This window comes from Lagopus muta, chromosome 12 (assembly GCF_023343835.1).
Source record: "Lagopus muta isolate bLagMut1 chromosome 12, bLagMut1 primary, whole genome shotgun sequence".
NCBI classification, from domain to species: domain Eukaryota; kingdom Metazoa; phylum Chordata; class Aves; order Galliformes; family Phasianidae; genus Lagopus; species Lagopus muta.
The window spans coordinates 17,811,337-17,835,965 of NC_064444.1; the positions used below are offsets into that span (position 1 = coordinate 17,811,337).

The 24,629-nt window shown below is 50.7% G+C and overlaps 1 protein-coding gene across 7 annotated transcripts in view; it reads right to left on the reverse strand.

Moving 5' to 3' along the window:
* Positions 1 to 24,629, reverse strand: part of PLEKHG4 (pleckstrin homology and RhoGEF domain containing G4) — an 80,510-nt gene that overhangs the window by 43,650 nt on the left and 12,231 nt on the right. For 5 of the 7 annotated variants that reach the window (XM_048959071.1, XM_048959075.1, XM_048959073.1 and 2 more), the window contains exons 1-6: positions 21,632 to 21,979; positions 21,237 to 21,434; positions 12,452 to 14,612; positions 7,936 to 8,154; positions 4,367 to 4,490; positions 3,659 to 3,752 (exon numbers count right to left, since the gene is read on the reverse strand). In XM_048959071.1, the coding sequence (XP_048815028.1) occupies positions 3,659 to 3,752; positions 4,367 to 4,490; positions 7,936 to 8,154; positions 12,452 to 14,612; positions 21,237 to 21,434; positions 21,632 to 21,964 (3,129 nt within the window). In that variant the 5' untranslated portion in view covers positions 21,965 to 21,979. Of the gene's footprint in view, positions 1 to 3,658; positions 3,753 to 4,366; positions 4,491 to 7,935; positions 8,155 to 12,451; positions 14,613 to 21,236; positions 21,435 to 21,631; positions 21,980 to 24,629 lie in introns of those variants that run through there. The other 2 variants (XM_048959074.1, XM_048959076.1) reach the window with 1 other exon arrangement.

Sequence of the window (24,629 nt, forward strand, 5' to 3'; positions counted from 1 at the left end):
AGTTCTGTACTATGAGAGCGGTGAGGTGCTGGAACAGCTGCCCAGAGAGGCTGTGATGCCCCGTACATCCCTGGAGGTGTTCAAGGCCAGGTTGGATGGGGCCCTGGGCAGCCTGGGCTGCTATGAAATGTGGAGGTTGGTGGCCCTGCATGTGGCAGGGAGTTGGAGCTTCGTGATCCTTGAGATCCCTTCCAACCCTGGCCATTCTGTGATTCTGAGAGGATAAAGGTTGGGGTTGGTGTAACACAGAGTTCTAAGAGCCAAACACTCGTTTGCTTGTGCGCTGTGCTGAAAACAGCAGCCGAAAAACCATTTGCAGGTTAAGCTGGCAGGGGAAAAATGTCAAGAGAAAGAAATACTTCCAAAAGAAATTAAGCATTGCCATATTTTTTTTTTTCCAAACAGCTGAAGAAAAGTCAGTCTCATCCAGCTCTGAGGGATGCATCCAAGTGGGCTACAGCAGTCCACAGGAGAGCTCTGGGAGGCAAGCAGAGCTGCAAGCAGTGGGGTCCTGCCTGCAGAAGCTTCCTTACAGGTTTTCATATCATCTCCTACCTTTGCTAACAGGTCCAGCTGTGTGGAAGCTAAAACACAGCCCACAACTCCAAGGGAACACCACATTCCCCATCACAGGTACAACGTGGACGTTAAAGGGCAGTATTAACAGCAGCTCAGAAAGCAGCAGGGCAAACACCGACCCTGTTGCTTTTTTAAATGAAAGAATTATTTATTTTCTTCAGGCAAAAGCTTCAAATCAGCTTCTGGCTTCCTGAGTCAAGCCCATGGCCAACCTTCATGCTGGCCACAACTTGAAGCAGTGGCAGTTTGGGCAGCCTGTGCTTATGGGACACCCCCACGCTCAGTCTTTAAGTGAGCACTACTCGTAGAGCTGTAGGAGATCCCTGGTCTTTAACATCAGAGTGAGCTCCTCCACACTACTGCGCTAACAGGGCATGTAAATACAACCCTTGAACAGCAAAAGGATTACACAGAAATTTAAACTGCTACTCTGTGCCTGTCTTCATAAACAGACTTCTCCCCTCCCAGCCTAATGCAGATCCAGCAGATTAGGGATTAAACATTTGCACTGACATGCAGTACTCACAAGTATCTCATTCTAAGAGCTCAGGCAGAGGAAAATCCCACAGCTGTTTGTTCTCTGAAGTCCAGCACACGCTGCCTCGCTCACTGAGGCACAGCAAAGCTCAAAGCAGCAGGCTCCCACAGCACAGAGCTAGCTGGTGCCAAGCTGTGACCAAGCATCAGAGCAGCATTCCCCTCTGCACAAAGCCTGCTCCAAAGCATTATTATACAGCTTCCCCTGGGAACAAAGCACGATCCATTTTGCAGCACATAAACACTGCACGCTTCCCCTCTCCTCCTCTGTACAGAGTTTCTCCTCCTTCCTCTCAAGTTAGCTTTGCTCTGCAGCACTCGATATTGCCTCTGCTCCCAGTGCTGCCTGGGACAGAAAGGCTTCCAGTAGTCTTCATGCACCCTCATCCTTAAGAGGATGGGGAATAAAGTCTCGCAGAACACAACTGAAAGCAAAGAGGGTGAGAAGGGCTCACAAGGTGGCTCTGGACAGCAAAGGAAAGTCAGAGAAAGCTACCTGCCTGTTAGTACTTAATAATTCTGTTCACACATTCACTGTGGAAAGATGGAAAATGGAAGAGCTATTGCCTCAGCTTGACAAATCTTGACCCAGAAATATCTGGGATGAAATTCTTCTCTCCCCAGGGAGGTTCTATAGGGTTAATAGATTCGAGCACTGCAACAGGAAGAGACTTTGCATGAGGTCATCTCTGCTGTGCTCATCCGCTGTGAAGCAGTGCTTCTCACCGCTGAGTCAAGAGGAAGATGTCCCTTCCAAACTGAACAAGCAACACCGGGTCTCAGAACTTCACAGATCCCACCCATGTTTTCATAGCGGGCTCCACAAAAGCAACGTAAATAAAGTCCTGCTGAGCAGAGAACAGAACAAGAGAGATGAGCTCTCTAGACACAGTGTGCTAGATAAAAGAGAAACTGGGAGGTGTAGCAGGGATTCCAGAGAGGAGCCCAAGGAGGTCACCTGTTACATGACCTTCCAAGCCCAACTCACTGATTGCTCCTGCATCCACTGCCCAGCAAACCCCGCCACGCTCTAGAACACTTGACTTGCTGCACTGTAGTCAGTTTTCTAAACTTTGCGCTCCTTATTTTGGAGCAGATGAGAACAATGTTGTGGGATCCCAGAGGTAAACCAGAAGTAAATGCTAGGCATCCCCAAGAGGCTCAGCAGAGCCAGGGGATTACTGTTGTGCCAAGACCAGACAGCGAGCCAGCTGAGCAGGTCTTGTTGACAGAGTCTGCACAAGAGGCAAGGTGAGGACCAACAGACCACAGGCAGAGCAATCAGCCTGTCAGTCAGTTACCTGGAGCACACATTCAGCTCCAGCAACCTCTCTTGCAGCACACCAATCCCTGCGAGCTAATGTTGTTCTACCCTCTACTCAGAGCTAGACTGACATCACAGCAGGATATTGCACAGGTAGTTTAAAAAAAAAAAAAAAAGCTTTTCCTCCCTCCCCATTTCAAGGGATACGAAGCATTGAGTCGGGAGGGCTTTATTCCTGCTGTGTTCTGTGAGAGCAGTGACCTACTAGTGGCCCCAAAGCACACTGTCTCTCAACATGCTGCTGTTTTCCAAATAACCCCACTAAAACACAGCCATGGAACCTACACAGAAGCACTCAAAAGTTTTAGCAAGCCACTGCCATGTGAACATAACAAGAAGAGAAGGTACTCGCTTGTTACCTCTGCAGAACTGAGCAGGGCATCAGATTACTCCTTCAGCACAGAGAATGAGCACTGGTAGTGCTCACACCTCCTCCCAGCCCAGGAAGCAGGAGGACTCTGACTCAGCCCCAGCACTCAGATGTGGCACTGAAGCACATAAACCACAGGGACACCAGCCTCATTAAAACACTGCCCCATTCCAGTCTGCAGAGCTTGAGCCCTGCGAGACCTACACTCTGATTTAAAAGGAACACCTGCTTAAACAAGATTAGTCATAGCTACAACCCAGAATCTCCTCTGGCTTTCTAATAACAACAGACAGAAGCAATCTGGGACCAGAGGCATCACAGCCCACTTGCTTCCCAAGTGATTGATACGAAAGCCTTTGACCTGAAGCAATATAGAGTTACAGCATGTCCGTTTCCCATCCTTCACCACCAGCCACACAAACAGCTGCATGTGCTCTTCCACCTGGTACAGCACGCAGTGCCTTTCCCTCCTGCTGCAGCAGGCAGAGGCCTCTCCTCCTCCCTTCTCTGTGGGCTGTGTTTTTCCCTGTGTTTCACCTAGACCCAGTCAACAGGCAGCATCACCACACACTATCATTTGTGACAGCATTTACACTCAGATACAGGACTGTTCTCAGTGTAGAGACAAATAAATCTGAAGGGGTGGGGAGGAGCGTTCTCTAACTCAGACTTGCTTAGGTTTTTTTTGCTTTGTCTGCAGTCTGGCAAGTTCTTCAAACAGGGCTGGGTGCATAACTCCATCTCTCAAAGCCAGGAGGCAGATGGAGACATAAGCAGCAGATGGAGATACAACCTCCAACCAAGACAGCAAGCCAAGAAGCGTTCCTTTGTCTGAGCTCAAGGATCACCTGCAAAATGCTGAATGCCTTGAAGAGAGCAGGAACCGGCGAACAGCGACGAGCATCCACAAGAACAGTCAGACCCAAAGCCTGACACTCAGGTCTGCAAGGACAGAGAAAGAGATCATGTTAGCCAGCAGTGATGATCAGCAAGTCCCTGAAAGTCAAGCCCTTGGAAGTAATGGGGTAAAGAAGGCACGTTATGGCTCTGTATAAGGAAAGCTAACTATCTAGCCCCTATTCCTTCCCTTAACAACACATACAATGGAAACCACCACCCAGACAGCTCAGGTTTTACCCCTGTTTTCATGTGAACTTTCAGTTTCTCCAATTCCTAGGACACCTCTCACCAATGGCAGAAGTGCTGATCCCCCTTTTGAAGGATCCGCACAGGAAAAACTGTCCTTCCTCAAGGCGTTCTGGGTCAAGCTTGGCCTTACAGTGCTTCACAAGAACAGCCCTTCTGGATCAGACCCAAAAACCCATCTTTCCCAGAGTCAGAATGAAGAGAAAAGCATAAGAAAAAGCATGAAAGACAGAAACATTCTCAGGTGTTAAGCCTGCTCTGTTCATCTACGGGTGAAAGCCTACCAAGTCACTGACAAAGTTAGATAAGCTAATAAGAGTTAAAGCTATCTCAAAGTGAAAAGGTCTTGGTAGAGCCCACATTTGTAGAGCACGTTTTCTTTCCCCTGACAGCCCAGGAGTGTCACAAACCTCGGGATGCTGTGCAGGTACAGGAGGAGGCGAACCAGCTCAGTGGTGTTGCAGTGAGGGTTTAACCAGGCTGTGTTCCTTGTTGTTATTATTGCCACCGCACGTCCTGACTTATCTCTGGTACCTGTAAAAGAGGGAGAAACAAGAAGTCATGCAAGGACATCAGACTAACAGAGCCTGCTTCCAGGTGCGTATGTTTCAGATTTCCCTGCTGTCACCCTTGTCAGCTCCCTAGAAATGCTCTGCAGAACCAGACACAGTCTGTGTTACACACCAGCGTGAGCTACAAGCACACTTCCAAAGTATGTAACTGCTGCCCGAGAATGAAATGGCTGAGCACTGCTCAGGGAGCTGAGCTCTGCTTGCCCTTCTCTCAGGGCAGCATTCAGCTTGGACTGTTCTCTTCCACCCAAACACAAAATCCTCACCAAATTTGGCAGAAGTTGGCTAATGATAACACAACCTTTTGAGAAGTGAAAGAATCTCAAGATAAATAACCTGACACCCACTTGTGTTCCAGTATCACATGTAGAGGCTGCTCATCACAGCCACCTCTGCCCACTGCCCATTTCTGCCCTGCCCTCCCTCCCTAGGAAAGAGCCATGAAACCTCTGCAGGCTCCCGAGCTCCTCAGGAACAAACGAGGCCCAGCCACCACGATGCTGCTACCAGTTCTAGGGAACGGTTAAGGCATATTACAGGCAACACAGCTGAGCTGGGATATGCTGAGGAAGGACAAACCCCTCCACTTCTACTAGCCACAACTGCTACCTGACTCTTGCCTTTCAGAAGTCCAAAGACAGCTTATCACAGGCTGCAGCCCGCTCTAGGAGCTCCCAAAACTAAGCGACATTCCAGCTTTGAACTTTAGCCATGGCACGCCTTGAGAACCACAAGGAAAAGGACTGGAATTACATCCAATCTCCTCTCCAGATGTAAGGAGAAGTAACAAGAGGAGAACACACCGCTGTGGAGGCCCAGAGCTGCCTGTGTCGTTCGCACCAGGCAAGGCCACCGCTGTGAGTAACCACCGCTGCGAGCTCAGGAAGGTAAATGATCCACAGAACTGCAGGGACTGCACCTCTATTGTGTGAAAAGTAATTCACTAAAACAGAAGGCATTTCCTGCCATACAAATTGTGTGAGAGAAGGGAAGAGTCCCAAGCACAGTACAAAAGCAGAGGTGTAGGGAAAGCCTTCCTCTACCCCAAGAGATACCAGCCCTGGACCACCTCTCTTCCCATCCAAGGGAGGAGCGAGTGAGCTGGGAGGTAAACTAGATACAGATGGCCAGCCCCAAGCAGAGCAAACTGCCCTGGTGTGATCTCAACCTGTTACAAGGACATGACTTGAGTCAGAGCCACACACACAGATGGGCATCATTTAAAATCAGGGCTTTCTGCCTCCCAGGGTCAGAACCGTGGCACAGACTTTCTCCTGCTGACAGCAGGGTCAGAGGCTTTGATCGCCTCCGTGCTTCAGGAGGAATACTGAATTCTGGACACCGTATTATCAAAGAGCTGGAGAGCTGTATCCCATTTCATAAGGGCTCATCAGAAGATTTTAAAAGAAAGTTCTCAGTTACTCTCAGCATAAGGCTATGATAACTAGTCTCATTAAAAGCCTCCTTGCTCTGAAGCATCATCTTTTGTCCGTTAGGGAAGCCAGGCACCACCAGAACTTGATTAAACCTTTAATCAGCACATGTGAGTAGGAAATGACCTGACTAGGTCAAAAAAGCAACAACAGCCAGCAGGGCTAGGTCTGCAACAGTGACACAACCAGCTGGTTGAAGAACAGAACGCAGGAACGGAACACTCCTGAAAGGAAACTTTCTAACTCCATCACCTGCTAGCCTGTTGATTACTTTTTATTCTCTGCTTGTCATAAAAGTTATCCTCTCTAACGCAGTGTTTCATTACCAGTATCTAACATTTGGCATTTAACTGAGTGGTGCACGTGTTTCCCCAGGCATCTCCTTCTGGATGTCAGTGGGCAATCCTCACAGGAGAGAAGAAACAACAACCATATCAGTGCCCTTTCAGACCAAAGCCCCCCTGGATGCAACAAGCCCAAACCTCCTCCTTTAACTCACTCCAAACACACATCTCTCCAACCCATATTTGAATCCTTGTGATTTTGTACAATGTGGTAGGAACCTGTGACAAATATGAGCAGCAGTTCCCACAGTTGGGCTCCTTCTACAGCAAGGCCTGTGTGTTTCTCTATCAAACACTTCATTTTCTGGCTGACATACACATAGTAATCAGCCCATGCTGATCAGCAGACCCGTTTACCTACCGATGCTAATTTATGTACTAGCAGGTACCATAAGTCTGCCCTGCACCTGGTTTTTCACCTCACCTTTTTCCACAAGACTGAAGTACTCCTGTTTCCCTTTTCTCCTTCCCCATCTAAGGCTGTTGTGTTTTTTTTAATCTCAGTCACCTTAGGAGGTTAACAGCGCTGCCAGCCTCGCACAAGATAACCCTCCAGGTACCAGCTAGGCTGTCTCCCTCTTCTGCCCCTCCTGCAGGTATCAGAGCACCCAAACCACTCCTCTCTGCTTTTCAGGCAATTCCCAAAATGAAAGAAGCTCGTGAGCTCACTGAATGCTGCACCTTCCTGGCCCACACCGGGCAGCAGGGATGCAGAATCCTTGGGGTGAGCAGCTGCTGTTTGTCACTGAGCAGCACCACAGAGGTAAGTCCTCACTTCCTCCGTCTAAGTAAATATCTGGTTAAACACAAAGCCTTCTTGTTTGGGCCCTGCACTCCAAATGATCCTGGCTGCTCCGTCCAACAGCCTCAGCTTTGTTTACCACTCTGCCAAAACTTGTCCCATCCAGAAGTTTGAACTGCAGCAATTCAATATTTTGCTGCCATATCAGATACAAACACTGAGCAAGGTTTGACCTACAGCCGATCCCGGCAGAACAATTCTGGGAAGTCCTCCCATCACAGCTACTTTTGTCAGAGGCCATGTAGCCACGCTATCGTTCATCCCACACGCTGCTCATCCACACTGCACTGGGATGTTCCTTTCAACACCCTGCCTAATGAAATCAAACTCGTTAGAGAAATCTTTTCTACCCAAGGAGCTACATTTAATCAACCAAACTTCTAATTACCGAGAAGAAAACTGGTTTTACAAGAGCGCTGTCAAATAGCCACTTCCACGCTCTCGTCCTTTAATTATCTACCATGTGAATCAAGTTCCTATTGTTTTGACCAGGTCTAATGTCAGGCCCACCATATCATTAGCTGGATACTCACTCTTCTTTTTGAACTAATGCTATGAGCCCACAGATTTGGCATTTCTGACTCATACGTGCTTCGTTAACGTTTTAAGACTCTAGGGAGCAAGCAAACATGACTTTCATGGGAGGGAAACTCTACTTCCTGCCCTTCCCGTGCAGAAACTGGAAGAGAATTCTAAACTGTTACTTCAGGAGAGGTTTGGAATGAAAGGAATGAGACTGGCAGAGACTGCAGCACCGAAAACCTGGCGTATCTCCTCTGCCCCCCCAGCAGCCCCACTCCCCAGACACGTTCAGGCTCAGCTACTCACCAGGCAGGCAGGCGACTCCGCTCCTGAGCACTTCAGGGTTCACATCCTTGACTATGGAAGGTGCAGAGCGGCCGCCCCAAGCAGCCCCAGGAGCTGGGGATGTGGGGGGACTAACAGGTGCGGAGGTTTCCTCCAGGGCACAGGCTTTATCTGCTGCCTTCAACACAACATCTGTGCCAGATGCTTCTTTTACCACCTCTGCCCCGTCCGATACCATGCCTGCAAGACAAGCAGCAGTCAGAAGCTGGAGCCCAGCTCCACCCAGAAAGGTCCCAAGGAAATCCCACAGTGGGGAGGGACAGCGTGCCCCCAGCACCCCGCAGCTCCTCGTGCCAGCAGCACGCATCACACATGCTGCAAACCTGTCACAACATGAATGCTGCAGCAATTAAAAAGACAACAGTCGATCGTGAAGTTTTCAAACTCTAACAGCTCACTTTGGAGCAGGATTACTGCGCTCAGGACATGGCTGAAGGTAATGCATGGAGCAGGACGTGTCTGCTGGCAGCCCCAAGTCCGGAGCAGCACAAACCCTTGGCAGAGCTCCAGCAGCACGAGCACTGCAAAGTGATAAAGCAGCTTCTGACAGGGAGAGCCGCTCCAGCCCGGCAGAATTACTCCCCCGACACCACTTGCAGATTGCTTCTTGAAAATGCAAAGCCGACTGGAGGCTGACAAATCAGCTGGGAATTAGCCAGCAAAGAGACCTCGTTCTGCTCGTCCAGACTTTTTTAATTAACAGTTAGCCTGAATGGCAGAAATCTATTTTAAAACCCTCAAGAACAGAAGGAGGAGAGCAATCAGCTCTGTTGGGGAACTGGAGAAAACTCTTCATATCCCTGACGCTTCAGCTCTGAAGAACAAGTGATCGGATTCATCTGATTCCAAAATTAATTAGCTGCTACTGCACACAAATTAACGCCAGTTTTCTCCCCACTTTGAGTTTCAGTTTTCATGTAGAGGTAGCTGGAGAGAAGAAGAATTCTCCTCGCTATGTTACTCCCCATTTCCCAGCATGGTGGGAATTAAAAGGCAGGAGCGTGTCTTCAGGATCCTAAGCACACAGCCAGGCTATCACTGCTGGGCAGAGGCACATGCTGCAGAAAAAAGGCTCTACTTCTCTGCAAATCACAGAACTTCAGTATCTACCAATAGAAATCAACCTCCCTTTAGAGAAAATAAAAGAGGGGAGCATTTATTTGCTTGCTGTGAAGTCACATACTTTAATTGCTGTTTAAAATTGACTCAAACCACTCTACCTTCCTGCTGCATCAACAGTGCTGACACTTGACTCAGTTTATTTACCAACAGATTCCAATACTTCATTAAAGAGCGGCACTGGAACAAAGCAGTCCTTGAAGTGGCTTTCAGTACAAGTTTTAGCAGCAAAGGAGATTTGCAGGTTGAGGCTCAGCCCAAACTGCCTTCAGAACTGCTCAAGTGGGTAAGAGAAGTGCCTCGAGAGCAGGGCTCAGCATGCAGAAAGAGCCAACAGGGGAGAGCCAGGAGGGGCTGCAGGGCTGTGCCACAAAGCAGTGACTGAGTGCAGCCCAGCACCCTGCTAACATCCCTCTCAGGGACCTGGCATCTCACATGGCATTTGCTGGGGTGAAGTTTTGAGGCCTCTGCACCACTGTGGGACACAGCAGGGCTCAGTTCTGTTCCCAGCACTACAGTTCAGGTTCTGTTTTCCATTAAAGAGGTCACTGCTTTGGGCAGTGCTACCATATCTTCCTGAGGTGGGATTTAGAGGGGCACAGACCTGCCGTGGATCACCGGGCCAAAGAAATCACAGCCCAGATGTTTTAAGGGCTCGTAGATTCCATGGGAAAACACGTTCTCAGGAGGCTGTGGCAACAAGCACACATGCTATTTGTAGTAAGGGGATTTGCATCACATGAAGGAAGCCTCTGAAGAAGACCTAAAGGTGGCATTCAAAGAAAGGGAGCACGGCTACATTGAAGGAACCACACTGACCCAAACGCACACGGCAGCCCTGCACTGGAGCTTTCTTAGGAACAGGCAGCAGCTGCTCAACCCCGGGAGAGAGAAGGGTTTCGTTCAGCCCACCGGGCACGGCTGTGGTGCCAAGGCCACCTCAGAAAAGCTGTGCAGCCTCTGGAGCACACAGGCCCTGACCAAAGCCACCCTGCCCTACCAGAGGCCCCGTGGAGGTGTGCAGGCCCCAGCTCTCCCCAGGCATGCCCAAGCACACTGTTTGCTACTTGCAGTCTGAGGTGGAGGCGCTCAGCGAAGCGGAAACTGCAGAACGCAGAGGATTACATCAAAAAACCAACTGAGAACTGGGACAGCCGACTCTGCCATGTTTGCAGGTTCCACCTTTCCCCGAGGGGAAGGAAGCGGGAGAGGAGGATTTGCTTGTGTGCATTTCAAAGAGACATTAGCATTTCTCCTGCAAACTGCCCCGGCATCAGCATCATGCATGCTAACACCCTGCAGGAACACTGAGCGGCAGCTGAACGCCCCAGCAGGTGCTGCTGAATCCACCCTTGGGTGGCTCCTCAGCAAACTTCTTGACTATCAGGTTATTTTCCACTCCCCAAAATACAGGAATTCTCCTCCAGGGAGAGCTGCAAAGTTTCAAAATTCACTTAAAGTCAGCCACTGGGGAAGGAAAAAGACATCAAGTAGGTTTTCTGCAAATGGAACCAATGTAAATTTTAAGACAACCAACTCAGTAGAGGTCACATTTTACTCAACATCTTTCCAAGCCCGGTCATATTTATGCATAAAATAAGCTCAGTTTGTGAACGGGAGTGGGAGGGAAGGGGAGAAATTGAAGGATGAGGAAAAATCTGCAGATGCAGCAGATCTGAAAAGGAGTTTTGATCTGACCCACGGCACCTGCTTTAATAGGAGCCCACAAATGCCTCACAGAGAGCAGAAGGTGGGCACTGCAGGTCTGAACCAGGCACGGGAAGCTTGGGGGAGTGGTTATATGCATTTTGGGCAGGATAACCCCATGAGCAGCCCCTGCAGCAAAACAAGAGCCAGGCACCAAGAGCTCAGCTCACCTACAGACTGAGCAGCTGGAGGAGGAAAGCACTGTAGGACTGAGCCTGGGACCTTTGCTTCACTGTCTAATTTCTCACTGCATAAGCTCCCTATTACAGTATTTCTGAGAGTTAAAGGGGACGAATAACTTGTTTAGGTCTCCAAGCAGTCAAACGTAACAGATTACAGCTTCTTATCAGTAGAGTATTTAAGAAATACCCCAGTGTTAAGGGACACTGAGCTGCCCTCTGCCTTAACCCCACAGCCACCTGGCCAACCCCTTTTCTGATGACTGGGCACACATCTCCCAAACAGCCAGACGGGCAGAGTGTGACCTCCTTCTGCTGCTTGTGACTTTGGATGCTCTTCAGAAACATCACAGCTCTTCATTTCTCAGAACATAGATGCCCATCACTTGTTCAACAGCATCAGAGATGCCCAGCAACAGCGGGCCCGCCTAATTACTAAATTAACCTATTTAGTGCAGGTGGAAGCAGAAGTTTCCCACTCATGAATGGAGATTCTCCATTAGGAGAGGTCACACTGAGGTCTCTGGTGAAACGTGACTTCTGGACACTTCAGAAAATAACAACTGTGCCTGCAGCCAAAGCGCTGCATCCAAGCAGATACCGGCCACGCATCCCTGCCAGCTCTGCTCCCCAGACGTGCTCCAACAACGTGCATCTGCACCTCCAACCCTTTCAAGCATCCTCACATTTCAAGCCAGATAATTTTCCTAGCCAGGGGTCTCAGGGAATGCGAGCTGCTCAACTGGAATGGCGTGCTTCCCCCGCCCCCGCCACATCTCACTGTGATGCACAGATCTGGCTCCAGCTTTCCAGACTCAGCAGAGCTAGGCAAAGCCAACATCGTGTCTGTGGGACTGCACGCTGCCTGCTACAAGAGGCAAAGACCTGGATTGCCAGCATCGATTCTTCTCAAAGGGAGCAGCTCCAGCACAGCAATGAGGCATTAAGAAGCGAGGGCAACACCTGCTCAGACACCTTGTTTAAGAGGGAGAGGGAGTGAGATGGAGAGGGATCCCTCAACTCTGCAGCTGGCAGCACACACACACATTTGGTGACCTTCAGCCATGTTCCATAGCCAGTATCTGACTGTGCCACCCGCTGCTGCTTCATCTTGTCAGTCATCCCCACACAGCCACTCTGCCCCAAAGTCAGCCTCTCTGCTCTCATGCACACCTACTGCGTGCACCCATAACGCACTCAGCGAGTGCAACAGGTGGAGGTCACCAGCCACCACCCCAACTTTGCTCCATAATAACAAATTTGCAAAGGCTGTGAACAAAATGCTGCAATAAATCCACCTTTGAAAAGAAAGTTAACTTCAAGCCACAAAAAAAATGACAGCCTCATCACTTTCCTGTGGTTTGTGCTGTTACCCCAAAGCCTCCTGATACCTGCCAGCAGGAGCTCTCAAGCACTTTGCTTTCTGCCTATGTTATCAGTCAGATAAACACACAGACACCCAGATCCTTTACCTTTAGGAGATGATGCTTCTGGAACTGCCTCCGGGTGGGAGTGCAGAGCAGTGGGCTCTATGCTCCCCTCAGTAGGTCCTGAGGACAGTGGTCCAACCTCCAGCTCCTCTTTTATGGATTCCAGTGTTTTTAAGGCTACTGCCTTTGACCTGTCCACATCAGAAAAACTGCCTTGGTTCTCCTCCCCTCCCTGCAAGTCCTGGGCTGAAACACACTCTGGGTTCAGCACACAGTTCACTTCACTTCCATGGCTGTGGTTTTCTGTCCATCCTCCTGGATCCCCACACCTCTCTCCAGGTTTGAGGCTTCCAAACTGACTCGAGTCTTCTGCTTGAGCATCAAGACCCAGCAAAGATCCACTGGTACCTGACTGTTCTGCCACCTGCTCGCTCTCTGCTGGCAGTGCACTTTGGGGCAGCACGGCATCTTCAGCTCCCTTATGCTGACAAGCAGGGACTTCTTGCTCTTCACCATCTGAAAGCACTCCATCCACAGGAGCGTTGGTAGAACAGCAACTACAGCTACTCTGATGCTCCTTCACAGCCTGTACTTGTTCAATCTCTTTGACATCCTCAGGGCTCTCTCTTCTTCCCTGCTCTATTTCACCTACTTCTCCTCGGTTCAGCTGTTCTGGAGGATTTACTGGAGAGCTACAACTTGTTTCCTGATCAGCACAACAAGCTGGGACTGCCGCTGCATCTGTCATGTTCCCTGAAGGAGAGCCTCTTCCCACACCCACAGCTGAACTCTCAGGTGTGGCAGGCAATGCAGCGGCCTGGACTGGTGCAGTACTTTCACCAGCACTCTGGCAAGAAGCATTGGGACCTTCCTTCAGTGTGCAGCGCGGTCCCAAAGGCCCCAGGACAGACCCAAGAGAAGGATCCACCTGTGTCACCTCACATTGATGCTCTGTCAGCAGTTCTCCACGCTCCTCCACAAGCTCCTCTTCAGCAGCAGCATCTAGATTTGTTTCTGGGCTCTGCTCCAGCGTTTCAACACCGGGATTTATGCTGGAACCATCGCTTTCTAATTCCATGTTTCCAGTAGAACCAGTCATTTGTGCTTTGCAGCTGACACCATCTCCAGCACACACGTCACCGCTGCCGCTCAGCGCACACTGCCAATCACCAGAGCACTCACTGCAGGCCTCCTGCTCCACGGCACGGGAATCTTCCGCACCAAAAGAAGGAGCTGCAGTTGCAGGAAAACTGTTTCCCATGCTCCCAGGAGCACCTGGCAGCAGCTGAGCTTCTGGAGACAGCTCTTCACATGCCGCCGTTTGGTTGCTTTCCAAAGGAATTACATTTTTGAGAACTCCTGGAGAAGTGCTCAGAGCGTCCATCTGACAGGGCTCCTTCTGCATAAGTGCTGAGTGAACTAAGTTCTTGGAGTAGGTGCTATCTTGAATGACAATAAACCTGTGCTTGCCTTTAGATGCATTCACTCTTGTCCTAGGCTGAGTCAGATAACTTAAAGCCAGTGACTGGGTTAACGAGCCTGTCTGTGGTCCAAAGCGGGGCAGTGAAACTTGGGCGAGCTCAACGTATTCCCCTTCAAGGTCACTTTGCAAATCCTCCTCAGGAACAGGACTGGAACACACACCATTGACAACAGTTCCACCTAACTGTGGAGCTGGGCTGCTAACAACCAGGTTGTTGCAATTTGGACTTTGTTCCTGTAGACACTGAGATTCTAGGTCTGGTAAGCTGTGCTCAGCATGGTCCATGGGGAGACATACAAGTGAAGGTTTCCCTGTTGTCTCTGGAGCGACAGTATTATTTTCAATTATTTTTGGTTTATTTATAAATTCCGGATTAACCACGTTATCCCAGGGAACACGAAATATTTTATCATCAGTGGTCAGTAAACAATTTTCCAGTGCTATACCCATCCGCTCTCCATTGATAGTACTCAACCATTCCAGAGTAAAAATAGAGGTATAGGAAACTTCTGGAATCACGACTTCTTCTACATTGTGCTTGTCTTTTGCTAAACACTTCAACACGATCCGTGGAGACTTCTTCAGATAGGGAACCACCTGCAGGTAGAAGTCACCAGGCTTCAAGATTCGCCAGTCAATGGAAGCCAGCTGGACTACAATCTTCTCGTGAATGCACAGGGGCCAGCCCTCGTGGCGAAACAGCAAGCCACAGTACTGAACCTAGAGAGAAAACACAAAGCATGTTCAGCAGCAGGAACACAGCTCAGCTCAAGCTTCTGGATGGGAGAGACCACACGTCTCTTTTACAGAGCAGCTATGGCAATAGCACAGCTCAATTTGGGGTCTTTGGCAGTCAGCGTAGGGGAGTTTTCCATACTGAGGTAGTCTCTTTAAAAGGAAACCAACACAAAAAGGACAAGTTACCATCACAAATCATCAGCGTCTCAGGAGCTGAACGCACACCAGCCATCTGTCACAAGCATCAGCCCTACTTAAAGCTGGGTCAGCACAGACAGGCGGAGGACTGAGCCCAGAACCTGGGGTGCTGATGTCAGAGTTCCCACTTCCCAGCAGAAGAGCTCTTCTTTACCTTAGTGCTGCAAATGCACAAAACCTCTGTCCTCAACTAAACACCACCCACAGCCTGACCAGACTTCAACAATATGCCCCATCCCTGCAGGCATTCAAGGCCAGGCTGGATGTGGCTCTGGGCAGCCTGGGCTGCTGGTTGGTGACCCTGCACACAGCAGGGGGTTGGAACTGGATGAGCACTGTGCTCCTTTGCAGCCCAGGCCATTCTATGATCTCTAAAGCTTATACAGCACGCTCTAGGTTGTACCAAGTATACTTGAAACTAACCATGAGGAGGCTAAAGATGCAGAAACATTACTGCACAGAATGCCTCTACCCAGCCTAGCGCTGCAAGACACTGCCTATCTGGTAAAGGGCCCTTAGGCTAAGATGTGCTGTGGGGGAGGGAAAGCAGAATGAAGGTACTAAGCTCTGAGGACTCAGTTCTTCTAAACATGCGCTGTTGAGGTGCAGTGTGTTCCATCTGACTTTGGTTGAGCCTAATAGAAGAGCAGGAAGTCAGGAAAAAGGCATCACACAGCTGGAGCAACTGAGAGCCTATGCAAAAACAGGTGGAGACAAGTTAGGAGGAATCAGCACCAAGGGATCATCATAAACCCACCAGTGAGTGGAAAGAGAGATCGGTGAAACAAAGCAGAAGGGAGGCAGCAGAGCAGGACCTGCACAACCAAGCTGAGCAGCCCCTGACCTGCTGAGCCCTGAGCCTCTCAGCTATGCCATGCCTTCTTCATACAAGCCCACTTACAAAGGTTTTGCACCCAGACTTTGTAGTCAGCCAGATACTGGTTCATGTCAGCCACGTTTTTCACTTTTAAGAATTCCCACCGGAGTCTGAGTCATCTTCAGCACAACATACTGAAGTTATGAGAAGCAGCCCCTGGAGATGCCCGCTGGGCACAGACCTGCCCAGTTTTCCAACTTACAGTCATGTTCTGAATGTTTCATTTTAGCATTTCCTCCACGTTTGCACTTAGAAGTCCTGTTACAGACATAACAGGAATTCCCTACACCTGCAACATGGGCTCAGTGTGTGAGCCTTCCAGCTCCATAGAAATCCACCCTCGCCCCCAAACACAGCAGCACTCAGGACCCCCCCATGCTCCCATGTACCTTTTTCCTATATTTAAGAAGAAAAGCAAATAAAAAGGCAGTGACTCCAGGCATCAAACAAGACAAGTCTGAAGACAGCTCCCAATTAAGTAAAAGTTCACGGCTGAACCAACCTGACTCAATTATTTACAGCTTTATCACAACATCAAAAAGTAAAAATCGCTGCTTTGAACTCAATTCTGTTGGGGTAAAATGAGGTCTAAATCAAGCCACAAGCAATAATTCGTTCTTAGTTTCATGATTAACTTCACTTTCTTTGTCAAGACAAGGTCTTAGGAGGGATTCCCCCGTACTGGATGCAATACTTAAATTGGAAAGCTGTCATCTAGAAACCCAGACGTGTTAGGATTGGCAGCACTGACTTCAGGCTTTTTATCTTGTTCCCCTCACGTGGTCACATGGAAGCCCTGACAAAGATTGCTATTTATAAAGGGCTGTATTCTGCAGGTCACACAGATGGAAGGAAAATGCTTCCACTCAAAGAACTTGTCACACAGCAGAGAGGCCACGAGACTGGAAGCAACCTCCTGGATCCTCACACACACTGAAACAACAGGTACAGGCATCAAGCTCCTTAGTCTCCACGTTCCCCAGTCTGCACCTTACGCCAGCTGGGTTTCTTACCCTCGCTGCACCTGCTCACTCTCCAGCTCTGGCAGTTCCCCCCCATCCCTGCAGCCAGCCCCCCCCATCTCTATGCCACAGCTCCATAACGCACCTCCCCCCCCCCCCCCCCCCCCCCCCCCCCCCCCCCCCCAGGCCTGCCCTCAGTGCCCTCAGCTGTTTAACACAGCTCCTCTCGTTGCAGTGTGAAGCCTTGCAGAACACCAGATGTAAGGCACCAACATTTCCCAAGAGGGCTGGAAGCATGTTGCTCCTTAGAGCTACAGTCACCCTCACCCTTCCAGCCACACTCCCACAGTAACCCAGCCACCAGCCAGCCCTGCTCCCCAAACTGCTGAACCCAAAACACAAACTCTGCCCACCACTTTATCACGGCACGCGCTCACACTCTGCCATCACACAAGCTTCAGTACACAGTTTCACAGTCCACCCTGTGTCATACATTTACCCACCTCCTCCTGCTATTGCTCGTGTCTCCCAGCCTCATTTCATCACAACCCGGTCATCAGCATACTCTTACTTTTTATGCCAAGGTCACAGATGAGAAGCAGTATGTGTCCCATGACTCCCATTTCCATCCAGCTCTCACTGCAGTACACACACCCTTCCTTTCACCAGTTTTTTTGCCCATCTTGTCATGCTTGCATGAACCTCCATCCCTTTGACACAGTCATTAACTTTCCATCTGACCCATCATAAATCCTGCAAGGAAGAGATCAAACCACCGAACTTCTCTGTCTCGACAGAAGGCTGTTCTATGGGAAAGGCAGTTCTTACACTACCTGCCACGGAGCAAACCACGTGTAAAAAACATTCACAAATGCTTTAAGGCTCATTTAATTCCTTCCACACTCAGTGACTGCTGTTGTTGTACGCTCAGCTTGTTCTCTGTGTTTTGTTGCTAGCCCTGACTTAGTAGATTCAATACAAATCCCTGTTATCAGCATTACGTGGTAACTTCTTCCACATTCCAGGAGGAGATCAGCTGGCCCTTTTTATTCCAACCCAGTCATTTTCTGCTCCCATTTCAATCCTATTCTCTGCACAACCAACCATCCACTGCCATACCCACATGCTGCATTACTACCAGGAAAAAAAAGCTAAGGTAAGACTGTTTACTTTGGAGGATCTTATATTATCTTTATATCCTAACCTTGAGCTTCGAAATCTGCCTCCCTTTCTTTTCTGCTTCCATTAAACTGACTTTAAAAACCTATATGACCCGACACACTGCTTGTACATCCCTCAAATGTGAGTGGATCACAGCTTTGCAGCCCTCAATCCTCATGTTTTCTGATCGCCATGACAAAAGTGACTTCTATAGTCCCTTTCCTGCACAGCATGGCTAAATTAGCAGATCAAGACCTCCTCCTACTACATGCAGTTTGCAGAAGTTGCTCAGCCATTCTCAGACCATACGTAGCTCACAGACTTCTTCTGTCACCAGAGTATTTCTTAATAAGTACGTTGAGGCCACAGGGGGAGGTGGGCTGACAAAAAGGATCAGTTCTCAAAGACTATAAACAGTTTATATGAGAGAAAAGTGAAAAACACCACCAGTAGCAGCACGAACATAAAGCTCCATCTGCATCTACCTGACCTAAAGAATTTCTGTTAAAACCTGGAAGCAGGTTTGGGGGCTTTTGTGCATTAAGAAGTCTGACATCCAACCTCACTGCTGAGATGACCTGCGTGCCTACAGACATACAACAAGCGGAAGAAGCCTCAGCAATAAAGTCACCAAACCCAAAAGACAGAGCTCTCAGAACTTCCTGATAAACCTGCAAAGCTACCACCTGAACTGCAGCAAGAGCTAGATCAACATCCAACAAGCAGGAACGCAAGTCCTTCCAGAGCCCATATGTTTCAGAGGCATAGAACTTTAGAAGCAGAGCACCCCTGTGCTGTTCCCAAAAGCACCTTCAAAGAGGTTACGTGAAGAGGCTTATTTCAGTTGTTTGAACATTTCAACCTGAGGCTCAAGCATTTCTGCTCTTCTCATGTTCAGTCACTGCCAGAGCCAACCCGGGCTGGCTGGGGAGTGCCAGGCTCTGTGCCCAGCAGCTGCAGCCAAGAACGCTGCCTTACAGGAAAGAGCTGATGACCAATGAGAAAGGTATCACAAAGGTCCCAGGGCCATGAGGACAGCTGGGCTGGAACAAACCAAGCAGTCCAGTTAGCCCAGGATTTGAAGGCTTCTAACAAAACCTGGTTTCTAAGCAGACAGAGACCCTCTGCGCACACTTGGAGATCACAGACTGGTGGTCCTGTCACACCCAGTTGAGGCCCATGAACTCACCTAACACTTCACTGTGGCCTTCCAGTACTTGAAGGGAGCGGATAAACAGGAGGGGGAACGGCTGTTTAAGAGCTTGGATAGTGATAGGACAAGGGGAACGGTTTTAAACTGAGACAGAGGAGGTTTAGGTTGGATATTAGGAGGAAGTTTTTCCCCCAGAGGGTGGTGAGGCACTGAACAGGTTGCCCAAGGAGGCTGTGGATGCCCCATCCCTGCAGGTATTCAAGGCCAGGCTGGATGTGGCTCTGGGCAGCCTGGGCTGCTGGTTGGTGACCTGCACACAGCAGGGGGTTGGAACTGGATGAGCGCTGTGGTGCTTTGCAACCCAGGCCATTCTGTGATCCTATGACTTCATGAAGCCACTGCAGAAGCTGAGATCTTGTTCTCTCAGAAGTTCCCATGGTTGCCATTCAGACAGCAGTCAGCGTTTTGCACTTCAGTGCTCTTAGGAAAAGCTTAATGAAAATACAGGAGGAAACACTGCTTTTGTTTACACTCTCAAGAAGGCAGGCAAAGCTTTTAGGGAACAAGTAATGAGAATTAGTCCTGTAATTTTAGACAGCGAGGGGGAACAACGGTGAAGAGATGGAGCCGACAGTAAACGAGAAGCAATTCTGAGCAATAAGAATTCAAACAAGCAGACTTCTAAGCGAAATACAGCACAGCCTGGGCCTCCCATAAAGAAAGCGCAAGGCTCGAGGTTCCCCTGTACGCCCGGAGCCGGCAGCTGAGGCCCTCACGACGCAGGGCCAGAAGGGCCCGTGAGCGAGGCGGCAAGGCGCTTACAGCCACCGCTACGGCCTGCAGCCCGGAGGGGCTGGCTGCACCCCGAGCCCTGCCCACACCTCAGAGCCCAGCGCCCTCACCTCTCCCACCTCAGCGTTCCTCAGCCCCCACCTTTCCCATTTCGATGTTTCCCATGCCCCCCCCCCCCCCCCCCGCCGTCCCTCACCTCTCCGCCTCACGGGCCCTCAGGGCGGTACTCCCGCCCGTCTCAGCTCTCTTCATGCCCATCAAGCCACGCTCGCCCTCCTATTGGCTCCCGCAGCTTCAACCGCCCTCCTATTGGCCGTTGGGTCGCGCGCGGCCCGCCCACCCACGCCCTACTCTGAGCGCGGCCATCGGTTGTGGCGAGCGAGGCTTCGCGGCTTCGTCCTCACCGGCCGCAGCGGGAGGGACGCGGCGCCATATTGCCGCCCACAGACACCCACACGCGGCTATGGGACCCTCCGTCGTGGACCGTGGGCCCGGTGCCGCGGCGAGGTTTGCTAGAAAGCCAGGCGGCTTCCCGCGGTGGGTGCTGAAAGCTTGAGGAGGGATTTCTGCCCAACTCCTGCTAAGGAGGAAAGCCGTGAGGCGCCTCAGCATCATGGCACACACGGAACGCCGTGCAAATCCTCACAGCTTGTGGGGCTCAGCTTCATCTCTGCCATATCTGAGCAGTTCCACTCGTGTAATTTTCCCCCCCTTGGCCGTGAGGAAATGTATTGAAAACCCGGCTGCGTACAGCCTCCATGGCCAAAGCCAAAGCAGCCAGGGCAAACCCTACTTATAGGGTGGCGGTTTCTTTTGGAGCCAAGTTTGCAATGGAGGCATTTGACTCATCGTTTCTAACATTTAAGCCTCCCAACAGTAAAGCCCATTAATCTCGGTCTCGCTCTGGCAGTAATGTGACTCCTTGAGGCTACGGAGCCTTGTGATGGTTCCAGCAACCACCGAAGGGAGCCAGGGCTGCCGGGAGACACAGCGGGGGGCAACGCTTCACCCCAACCCAACAGCTTCACCCCCATGGCTGGAGAGCCCCTCAACTCAGCCATCGTTGGCTGGATGTGGCTCTAGGCAGGCTGGTCTGGTGCTTGGCGACCCTGCACATAGCAAAGGGGTTGAAATTAGATGGTCATTGTGGTCCCTTTCAACCCAGGCCATTCTGTCATTCTATGATCACCTCGCAAAGGCCATGCAAACCCTCCCCGCCAAGCCCCAAAGCCTTCCACTCAGTATTCCAGTTCTGGAAGGTGAGGGCACTGCTCCACATCTGATCTCAGCAAGGTCTGTTTTCAGTAACAATCCCTCAACTGTTTCCTACTTGTCCGCCTTGCCCTCCCACCTAGGCTGCTGCAGACGAGCGCACGCTTTCTGCCAGGCACTTTACATCCTCCAGCAGAAAGAAGGTTCACCAGCAAAGCCCCAACAGGTCGCGGAGAGCATGATGTACTTACACAGGCATCCTGCTGAATGCACTGCAGGATGTGCTTGGCTGGAATCAGGAAGTCTATGAGGTAGCGCAGTCCATCCCCACGGTACGTCTTCTCCACCACATCAAAAACTTGGCACAGCACGGTGGCGGCCGTAGCCTCGAACGGAGGGTAGAGAGCTGATAACGTGCTCTGAATGCAGCCGTCCAGCGACTCCGAGTCCTGCCAAGAGAGAAAGCGTGAGCGGTGCGGCAGCGCGGGACGCCTGGCCGGCTCTGTGCCGGGAGCGCAGCCACCTCCCAGTGCAGGAGGGGAGAGGATCAAAGCAGCAAACTGCCGTCCTTCCTCCTTTCTTTTGGCACCGGTGACTTCAGGTGGAATTAAAAACAAAACAAAATTAAAATTAAAAAAAAAAACACCTCTCTCAAAAGGCGAGCGAAGCGCTCACAGAGCACTGCGCACAGCGGCGAGATTCCCCAGCTTTTGCTTACGCAGCAAGTCCGTCTTGCTGAGCTGGGTGGGGCTGCTATTAAACCATTACCGCAGCACGTGAGTGCGTGCGAGCGAGCGAGAGTGTCATGGGGTGGATGGAGCACTGCCCTGCCGCCTGGGCACCACTGCCCGGATCCCCTGTGGGCCGAGGGGAGACGTGGGGGAACGCTTGTGCCGATGCTCCTCAGCACGCTGCAACCCACAGCGCTGCCGGGGCTGGTTGGTCGCAGGGGAAGCCGCTCACTGGTGCAATTCTTCATTGTTCTCACGGCAGGCTCTTTCTGGGAGCCGGGAGTTTTCTGCGGTGAGAGAAGCCTCGCGCAGGATCACAGCCTGCACCAACAGGACTGCCCCTGGTGCTCCAGCACGCGCCTCAGTGCCCGTTTCCTGCTCAGGTGACGGCTCGCAACTTCCCCTGCTGCTGCTGCTCGGAGCCAGCCACGGCCTGCCCGCATCGTCAGAACCCATTCCAGCGCTGGAGGCCAAATTCTGATCTGCTGCATGGGTGCAAGTTGCGAGAGCTTGCCAAAAAATAAAACAAAATAAAGCAATCTGCAGACATCTGCAGAGAGGATCGGGAGCCTTCCCTGCCTTTTTGTTTTACAGGAGACCCCTCTGGCTAACCCAAATCCAGTGGGATTGAGCTCTGTGACAGAACCAAATGAAAGTTTACTCAGGTGTCTGGCCAGATCCTCCTCTGATATAAATCCACCTCCTTTCACTAGAGGCAGCGAAAGCATTTGAGCCTCTGGCCCAGAAGCCTCCAGCCTCCCGCAGAACAGGAACAGCTGCATGGACATGCCTGAAAACACACCTCGGTTCCACAGCACGAACCTGGAGAGAAAGTTAAACAAAGCTCACGTTGCCAGCCAGGACCAGCAGGAGGAGGGATCGGGAGGAAGGAAAGCGTTCACTTCTTCCATTGAAGGAAAGGGTCCTTTGCTCCAGACATCAACTTGAGGAAATGCCTCAGCAACACAGCAAGCCTAAAGTGACTTGCAGCCATAATGCTCCTCACACAAACCCTCCATCCTTTGCAGCTGCCCAGCTCGACCATCCTTCCATTCCTCATTTTTGAAAGCATGTAGGCACAATGTATTGCTCAGCGGTACAAGCCTTCCTGTAGGAAAGCACGCAGGATTGCACAGGAGAGATGGGCACATCCAGGCAGTGCCTGCACAATCCCTCCCTGCATCAGTGCGGGTGACAGCAAGCCACGATCTGCCCATGGCACTGCTTCAGCTTTTCTGATGCTGTTTCTCCTGATGTCAGCAACAAGCAAGGCTGAGTGGCAGCAAGTAAGCAGCTAACGTGTTTGCAACCAGCTGCCTCCTGCCATAGCCCTCAAGGTCAGTGTAACAAGCTAAACAGAGGTTTAGGAACTATTTTTCATATTCTTAACCCAAGGACTCAAAAAGCAGGAGCAATTTTGCACACTGACAAATGCTGGATGCATTTAGGTCTAAACCTAAATGGGAGGGGACAGTTGCTTTAAACAAGCTTCTATCCACCCAGAATGTAAAAGCAGTATCAACCCCCAGCTCTGATTCTATTAACTAAAATGAAAAGCCTTTTCCAGCTGGACCTGACATAACAAACAGAACTGTGCTTTTGAGTCCAAACACAGCCAGCTGAAGGCAAGTGCAGCTCTGGTAAGGCTGTGCCACCAGCTTCAGGGCTGCCCCGTGCCTCCAGGGGAACAAGAGGCCTTCACCTGCTGCACTTCCCCCTAGCACCAAAGAGCCCAGCTGTGGGTTCCCATTGGTATTACAGCTGGCAGCATCTGGAAATGATTTCAACCTGATCCTCTCCAGCCCCCAGATTCAAAACCTCAGCCCATGGCAGCTGTGGGGTTCTGTTCTGCCCTCTGCCCCCGTACCTCTTGCACAGTTCTTGCAGATATTAATCCCCCTTCCCCAGTGAATTTGGTTTACTGTTGCAAATAAAACAAAGAAGTAAAAATATTTGCACATGAGCGGGTGCATTGCTCTCAGGTTCTCACACCATTCCTGCTGCCTGAGTAAAGGCTTCGCAAGATAATTATTAACACTGGCACCGAATCAAAAAGCCTTTATATGGTTAAAATAAACCAAGCCGTATATTATTCTACCTTTAGTAAAATACAGGATAACCATAGCCTGTAGCCATTGTGAAGCTCAGTGCTAACAGACGCTTCCCCTCTCTCTGGTTCACTGTACCATAAAGCCGTGATACCTGTTCAGGCTTGAAGGACAGAGAGCTGCTTTCAAGCCCCACCTTTGGATCATTTCATTAGGTTCTCTGCTAACTCCACTGGAAAAGCCCCAAACGTGGTTGCAAACTCACCCATCCCATGGGGATCCACCTGATGGCAGAGCCTCTTCAGAACACAGAGAGCGCAGTGTGGCAGAGCGTGGAGCAGGCTGGACTCTGAGCTTGGGAAACCAATTCACAGTCCTGGAGATGGGATGGGGCTGCTTATTTGTCCTGTTAACTTCTCCAGAGGGAGAAGGAATCGCCTTGGCAAGGGCAGTGGCCCTGAAGGAGCCGTGGTTTGGAAGCACAGGGAGCTCAAACAGAACGCCAAGAGAAAGGCACAGCACCCTGCACTCCAGATGCCAATCAGAAGCTCGCAGCCCATCCTACCCACAAGCCACATTCCCTGTGCCACGAAGGGTACTCAAGCCCCACCAAGAGGCTCAAGGAGTGAGGATAAGGGATCAGTGTCCCAGGAGAAGGAGAGCAAGCCAAACCCAGTAAGGATCCAAGGGAAGGATGCTTGCACACACCTGCATGCACAGCAACCCCAGAGAGCTGGCAAAGCCCCACACAGGGCCGTCCTGGAGAAAGCAGCCCCCTCTGCGCACTGCAGATCTCAGGCCGGCCGGTCTCCAGCAGCATTGCCACATCCTGCTAATGGGAAAGGCCTGAACACAAGCTTCTTTC